This window comes from Trifolium pratense, linkage group LG7, assembly GCF_020283565.1.
Source record: "Trifolium pratense cultivar HEN17-A07 linkage group LG7, ARS_RC_1.1, whole genome shotgun sequence".
In the NCBI taxonomy this organism is placed as follows: Eukaryota; Viridiplantae; Streptophyta; class Magnoliopsida; order Fabales; family Fabaceae; genus Trifolium; species Trifolium pratense.
Window position 1 is genome coordinate 18,011,082 of NC_060065.1, and position 7,983 is coordinate 18,019,064.

General features: G+C 31.2%; 1 protein-coding gene across 4 annotated transcripts; it reads left to right on the forward strand.

Annotated features, from left to right (window-relative positions):
- The first annotated feature begins 3,660 nt into the window (after positions 1-3,660).
- LOC123894574 lies at positions 3,661-7,705 on the forward strand. Of its 4 annotated transcripts, none has more exons than XM_045944605.1 (6): positions 3,661-3,954; positions 4,749-4,802; positions 6,556-6,693; positions 6,790-6,911; positions 7,016-7,088; positions 7,179-7,705. In XM_045944605.1, exons 2-6 carry the CDS (start codon positions 4,752-4,754, stop codon positions 7,305-7,307), a joined length of 513 nt encoding a protein of 170 aa, XP_045800561.1. In that variant the 5' UTR covers positions 3,661-3,954; positions 4,749-4,751; the 3' UTR covers positions 7,308-7,705. The 4 variants fall into 4 exon arrangements, 2 of the variants coding, with proteins under 2 accessions (XP_045800561.1, XP_045800560.1); XM_045944604.1 differs by having other exon boundaries at positions 3,944-3,954; positions 4,742-4,802; XR_006803870.1 differs by lacking the exons at positions 6,556-6,693; positions 6,790-6,911; positions 7,016-7,088; positions 7,179-7,705 and adding an exon at positions 5,857-6,172.
- The last annotated feature ends 278 nt before the right edge of the window (positions 7,706-7,983 follow it).

Here is a 7,983-nt window from a genome sequence, read left to right on the forward strand (position 1 = left end):
AAAAATTGTAATGGATGTCGAGTATTTGGACTGAATACATTTACTTTTGTTGACCACATTTTTTATTTTATTTCTGGACAGAGAGGGAGTACTTATTTTCATTAACTATAATGTTGATATTTTTTTAAAATGCAAATAGATAACTACTACAAACAATACAATGTTTTTTTTTTTCCTTATGTTATCAGATAACTTTTACGATCCCTAAATGCGATATGTCATATATATCTCATGATTATTAGCCAAGAAATAATTATAAAATAACTGTTACTTTTTTAAAGTTCATTTTTACTTTTTATATCCGCAGTCAAAATAAACATGTTGTGGATGTATATAGTCTATATCGTGTTTTACTTCTCTTTGTTTTTTATGTTTGTTGTTTCGACGGAAATAGTAAATAATTTTTTCCGGACACAAATACAAGCAAAATAACATTTTTTTAATATTTATTCGATATAACATGTGTGTAATTTAAATTATAGTCCGAATAGATCCCTTAAAGAAAAAAAAGTCCGAATAGGTTCCTTAAAGACATCTCCGTTAATCAGTTTGGTCCTATTTAGACCACTTTTTAGGGACCAAACTGATTAACAAAGATGTCTTTAAGGGACCTATTCGGACTTTTTTATCTTTAAGGACCTATTTGGACATTTTTTTCTTTAAGGGACCAATCTGAAACCAAAAATGTCTTTAAGGGAGCATTTTACTAATTAAGCCTATTTTAATAAATACATATTAGAATTACACTTTTGCTTATATTTGGGTCCGGTGAGAGTACTAATTAAACACAATAGAGTAGAGGTGTTAGCATTGTTAGCAATCTCAGTTATTTTTTTAAAGTTATGTGTGAGGTTTTTACTTACCTCAGTGTGATGATGCCCTCTAGTCCTATAAGTGTGTGTGCCTTTGTACCTATACATCTACTTCCATAACACACCTTATTGGTCTTCTTCTCTGAACCAAATACAGCTCAAAAACCAAAAATAAAACGCAGAGGCCATTCACGCTTCATCCTTCATCTCTTGAATGTACCAAAGCTATCACCATGGATTTCGACGACGCTTTTAGCCAAGAAATTGGGTATGTGACCTTTGCTATTTTGTTATAATTGTTCAAAAACTTATTCTGATTTGTGATCAATAAACTTCGATCCATTAATACTCACATCCATTAACTATTGTTCTGTTTGTTTAAATTTACAGGACAAACTTTAATGAACTTGAAAGTGAACTACCAAACGCAATGGAAGGAGTATTTGCAAACACCCCTTATGTGGTATTTACTCATGTTTTGTCTGTAACCTTATTCTTTTTTAAAAAAAAACACTAGATCATTTAATGCTACCAACAACGTTAGTAAAATATGGTTTGTTATGATTTGTTCCTAGATTTTGTCAGACACCAAAGAAAATAGTGAGGTTGGTTCATATTCCGAGTCATGTAGTCACGACGTCCTTCTAAACAAAGTAGTGAATGAACTCAAGGTTGTCATCTATACTCTTAACCATAAAATGAAAACTGATACCTGATCTTGTTTTGATTTTTATTTAAACATATATTTCTTATGTTTTATATAGGAGCTTACATTGAAAGTTGCTGAAATGGACTCTACAAACAATAAAATGCTTGAACTCATGATAGGCCTATTGAAATTAGAAATAAAAACACCAAATGAAACTGATAGTAGCATGTTTGAAACACAAACCACAAGGATTGACCATGAAAATGCAAACTTGACTGCGAAGTTTACAACGCTCAACACCAGGGAAAAGGATGTTAATGTTACAACTAAATTAAGGATCCCTGATTTAGGAAAACAGCCCTTCATGAATGATATTTCAACAGTTTTTATATCCTACAATGATGAAAAGCACGAGTCTGATAATCTCAGCAATGTTGTGAGACCATATGAACATGATATGCGTTGTAACCACCCAAAAAACATATATAAGGGTCCAACAACTTTGGTATTTGATTCTGATGCTGGTGCAAGAGGTGTTGATGAATTCACTGGCTCTAGATTCGTAACCGGTAGCTGCAGCTATAGAAAATCCAAGGTTAAAATCTTGCATATTTAATTTTATGAAATTTATGGACCAAGCTGTGTCTAAATTCATTAATATATTGTGCAGGATGATAGGAATGATCCAATAATGTGTAACAAGAAACTGAATTTCCCTTCTCCGTCGCCAAATTATGGAAAATGAAGGCGGTGTGACACACCTAGGCCAGGGTTCAATGCAAAACGCAACACGCCTCCGCCAAAGCCAAACACTGAATCTGCCAAAAAACCTCCGAGGAATTATAAGTTCAACCCAAATAAGGCTACATTGCCAAAAGTATGTCCAATATGTCAAACTTATTCTTTTGCACATGACTATTTGCAAGTGTAAAGTCTTAATTTTCCTGCATAAACTTTGTTTTATGTATGTTATGTTACTAATAAATTCTTGTTAAACTTATAGCTTTTGAAATGCAAGTTTCGTCCCACCGGTGAAATGAGACTTAAGGAGCACCAGGCGAAGTTGATTGCTTACATATTTAAAGATGATAATGACAAGACGTATGTGGTTCATCAACAAGAAAACTTGAATACATTTCAATTTGAATCTTCAAAAATTTAACATGAACCCTATATATAATAAGTTATTCATGTTTTTATAAAAAATTATAGGGATGAAGATGTGGTCTCAATTGGCCATGATTTTGTTGGAAAGAGATCTGATTTCCAACATTTTGTCCCCGGAGGATATGTGGGAATGCCGGTAAATAATATAGTTATTTTATCGGCATCTTATATTTGCGATTTATTTCAATAACAATAGGACATAGTCTAACGTATATGTCGGTATAATGTATTTGTAGATCATAAACATGATGGTCAGGAAGCTTACATGGAATCAAGCTAATGCCGTGTCCCCAAATTTCTGGTGTTTACCTCCAGCATTTGCGGTATAGTAAAACTAATTTCATGCATTAACGAATAATTTGTTCAGTATCAAACATTCTTAATGTATGTTAATAATACTGCCATATTGTTTCTATCGATAGAGAGACGCTTTAATGGGTTATGGTCCTGAAGAATTACAAGCAAAGTATCGAGAACCATACTTGCCTTCTATGCAAAACCTCAAGCTGGTAACTGTAACACCCCAAATTTTATAAACTAGTATTTTATTTATATTATTAATTTAAACATTTTAATAAAATAAATTTGATGATTTAGTTATATGTTCATAATAGTTTGTGAAAATAATTTATTTAAAGAGTATACAATATTTTGTTAGTCCTAGTTACGTGTCTAAAGTGTAAGAATGTTTAAGTAATTATTTTTTTGGAAATGAACTTTAGATGAAGAAAATCTATAGATCTAATCTAATAATTTAATGTAAGATATGGTTGAAATTTTAGAACTGACCGTATAAAAATATACACCGTTAAAAATAAATAGTTGATATCCTAATATTTTCACCTCGTGTAGACTCGTAATTAATATATTCTTTAGACCGTGAATTTAAGAAAAGTAATTTTAGATATCAATTATGAAATATTTTAGTAGGCTATGATAAAAATTTGAGCATAAAATTCTACCGGATTTCGGACAGTGGTTCACTCGATAGTATAAATTTATATCACTGAAAAAGAAAACAAAAATATCTTTGAGACCATAGAAATATCCAGGTAAAGATAGTATCATTAATTTTATCACTCATGTTATTAAAATTAAATGAAAAATTAAATGAAAATTAAAGAGATAAGGATGCACTATTAGATAAGAATTACACATGTAAAAACATGGAAGTGAAAACGTGGTTTAACTTTCTACACAAATGGGAGTGAAAATGTGGTCTCCTAGTTGTCCTTACAAATCATCCAAACTCCCCTATAAATAGCAACCATCACCCTCACCAGTTCTTCACACCAGCTCTGCTCTCCCTCTCTGCATACAATTGAAGTTAGTAATTTCTTTCTTATTCTCTCTTTGTTCTTTTGTTTGTTTTTCTTTTAAATTCCTTTTCTTTCATTTCATTTCTTATTTATATTAGCTTAGTTTCATAGATTCTTTCATCTTTTCATTAGCTAGCATTTGTTACATATACATGAGCCTTTCCATAAAATTCCATGAAGAACAAATGATCTTAGCTATGCAACCTAGACAATACCTGAAATCATGATCATATACTCCAAGAATGATGAAATTCCATTTCTCTTGTTCTGCTTTTATTCAAGTCTTGTGATTAGGAACAGTTGTGTCTAGAATTTATTTCTAAAATTTGATTCAAGCTGTTAATTTCCATACTTAAGCTTATTTTAAGAACAAACTTTCGGTCCTCTGTACTCTTGTCCATAACTACTTGAATGGTATCAAACATATACTACAAGACTAATATTTAATATGGACACATGGACTCATCACTACTACAATTTTGGCCTACAATAGCACTAATTTAATAGCACTTTTTCTAAAGTGCTATTAAAAATCTCAATCTGACGCTTATAATAGCACTTTTTGTCGAAAGTGCTATAATTTAATAGCACCAGCTTCAATAGCACTTAAAAGTGCTATTAAAGCTAAAAAAAAGTGCTATAGTAGTCCTTTTTTGTGGTAGTGCATGTTAATCTTTCTTTACAATAATAAAGCAAATTTAGACCGAACTTCTTATAGGTACATTTTATTTATTAGTTATGAGGAGTGAGTGATTTTGTTTGATGGTGAATTAAGATATAGTTATTGTGATGAGTAATTAGGTGATGTTGGAGTTCAACGACGTAATTTATCAAGAGATTATGGAAAGCTTCGAGGTAAGGGGAATCGCTAATAATAAGTTTCGATGAGCACAAGAAATGTGTTACTTGTATATTTATATTATTAGTTATAATTAGGGGTGTTGTGTACTTTATAGTAATTTAAATTCATTAAGGTATATGCAAAATGCAAAATGATGAGTGATTGATTTGGTTTGAGTTTATGTGAATAAATCTTCTGCAATGATATGATTTGAAAATGTTCATGTGCTTGAGTGTTTATGGTGAAAGTTTGAGGTGATCTCATGAGTTGTATGGTGAGTTTTGAGGATTAATATGTCTAAGTTAGATATTGACAAAGACAAATTAAGTTGAAGAGTTAAATAATTAATCACCTTTGATAGGTGAAGAGCAAAACAGGGTGTTTCTTACAGTACTATAATGTATGTAAGACTGAGGATAGGTTCGTCTGGGTCGCCTCAAGACCTAATGGGGATCACCGGCGTTTTGAACTCCTACCAATAGTCAGAGATAGCCACTCTGACTGGAGGAAATCATATAACCCGACGTGGTGAAACCTGACTGTGCAGGACTATCTATAATAAGGTGTAGCGCTCGGGCCAGAATGGTTGAGACATATTTGATATATGTTGATTTGCAAACGACCATGTTATGGCAGTTGAAACGGCCTTACGCTCATAATAGAGGTCTCCATGGAGTAGGTTGAATAAAGATAATACTAACCAAGTTAGAAGACTAACTTTGAGTGAAGAATTATATGATTGGATTTTATATACATTTTAAATGATTAAATTTTGATGTTTGATATATTTGATGATTGATATATTGGATATATTTGATTATCTTTGTTTTTGACTAATTGTTGAATTGTGATATTGATATAATGTTTTGTGCAACTCATATTTTTGTGACTATTTGACTATATGTGACTATTTGACTACTTGATTCTATTTAATTAAATACATGATTAGATACTTAGGTATGTATATATACTTTTAAATAAATGTATATACTTGTATAATATTATCTGTAGCCTTGTGACATCATCACGATGGTAACTTGTGTACGAGTGATTCACCCCTTACAACAGTTAGTGCAGGATTCTAAGACCTCAAGTTGAAGTTCATTGAGAAAAGAAAAATGGCATTGTGAGAGACATTAAAATAAAGAACGTTAGTGCTGATTGGTGGTCTGGTTTTATTTTTTTGGAGTCCGAAGAGAAAGATCTCTTTGATATGTATTGATGACGTCATTGGAGTACTCTCTAGGTGACATGTATTTTTAGTGTTTGACCAGCTTGTGATCATTTCTGGGATAGAGTCTTCTGTAGGAATTTATATTTTATTACTTCATATTGAAAAATTGTACGATACTTATGTGAAATGGAAATGTTTTATATTTGAAAATCCTTTGAGCAAAATTACTAGATGATTGTTTGATATAAGTGATGCATATTATTTATGGGCTTACTTTAAATTTTTATAAAGAGAATTTTGAAAACTTTCTTAAATAAAAATAATAGTACTTATATTCGAGAACATTTCTCACTTATTACTTTTCCTTTACCAAAAATAAACCAGCATAATTTTATTTGCTTGTATTTAAGCATTTAAATTTGGGTAGAGAACTGTGACGCTCTTCTTTTCAGTCTCTGAAAAGGGGGTGTTACAGTAACTATCTACATTTTTTTATAAACCAGATAATTATTGAGTTCTAGAATTAATACTACATAGGTAAATATTGCATAAGTAAATTTTTGTAGTTCTAACATCGATGAACCTTGCTATAGATATATATTCCTATGGAGGATTCATGTGGCCATTGGTTTATGATGGTAATTCATCTTGAAAAAAGTAAGATATTCCATCTTGATTCATTCTTGGTTGACGACAAAACTGAAGGCAGGCGCCAACAAATTAGGAAAATTGTAAGTTGATTCAATGACCTTAAATTATTAAGCAACTTTTTCCGGTGTTTGTATACTATATTCATTATTAAAATTATGTGTTTACAAAATTCGTAGGCAATTGTTCTTTCAAGTCTGCTTTTGCTCATATACAAAGCGGACACGTCATTTTGTTTATTGCCGGACTTTGAAAAATGGGAGATTGTTGAGCCTAGGGGGATACCAAATGTTGGCAATAGGTATATGGTTTTTATTTTGTAAACTGCTTAATATCTCTTAATATCTCGTAGATGATATATTTTGTATAATTTACTAAAGTTACACTATATTACAACTTTTGAAGCGAAAATTCTGGGTTGTGGGTGGCGGAATGGTTGAACATGGAACAATCGTTCAACGAGCAAATGACAGGAGTGGTAATATTTATTCTTTTTTTTTTTTGTTAATTGAATCTAAATACGACACATCTATTTATTGTAATAATTCTTTGTTTGTAAACATTACAGCTTGACGATCGGACTGTGAGGATGAAAATCGCGTTGAGGTTGTTAACGGGTCCCCACAATGGTCTCCGTCGAGTGTTGGAGATGAAAGCAGCTGACTATTGGAATATGCATACAGATAACACACCATAATCAAGTTTAAATGGAAGTTTGCTTGCGAATTCACAACTGTTTAATGCCTTTTGTAGTGTTTTGATGGTTATGTTGTTTATTTTGGAAGGGCATTCAATGAAGGCTAAACGTGATCCTCATGTAGGTGATTGCTGGAAAAAAACCTGTTTTTTAGTTATCAGATTAGGAAAAAAAAATAATGTTGATTAGTTTTCCAGCTTATGATTTGGTTGATCTATTATTTTCTATGTTTATCTAGGTACTAAGGTTATATTTTGATCAGTAAAACTGCCTTAACTTTGTATCATTTATGAATACTACTTATTCATGGATTATGCATATATGTGACATTATGTTTATGCATTTGTAATTGTACTTGTATCACTCGAACCTGTTCTTAATGTGATAGCTTCTTCTAATGCTAATACCTTCATATTAACAATTATATTCCTTTTCATTTAGTTTGTCTGTGATTAATCTTCTTCTTGGATATGTTTTTCAAGGCAAAGAAAAACATTTTCAAAGTTATACAAAATGGTTTTTTTAGAGATGTTTTTTTCCTAGTATTTTGCGGACAAGTTCTTGAGGTGCCAATAATTCTATAGAGTTCAATTTGTTTATCTAATTGGATTGAATTTTAATGTTTAAATTGGTGTAGGTGAAAAGAGATTTAGGGGGTTCTTAAATAAGTAGTAAG

What these genes read in the sequence shown, in the direction of transcription:
- LOC123894574 (XM_045944605.1), top strand. Translation starts at nt 4,752, where the DNA reads ATGTTGGAGTTCAACGACGTAATTTATCAAGAGATTATGGAAAGCTTC. An exon ending in AGATTATGGAAAGCTTCGAG is followed by an intron (nt 4,803 to 6,555) that starts GTAAGGGGAATC and finishes ACCTTGCTATAG; the next exon opens with ATATATATTCCTATGGAGGA. An exon ending in GCCAACAAATTAGGAAAATT is followed by an intron (nt 6,694 to 6,789) that starts GTAAGTTGATTC and finishes CAAAATTCGTAG; the next exon opens with GCAATTGTTCTTTCAAGTCT.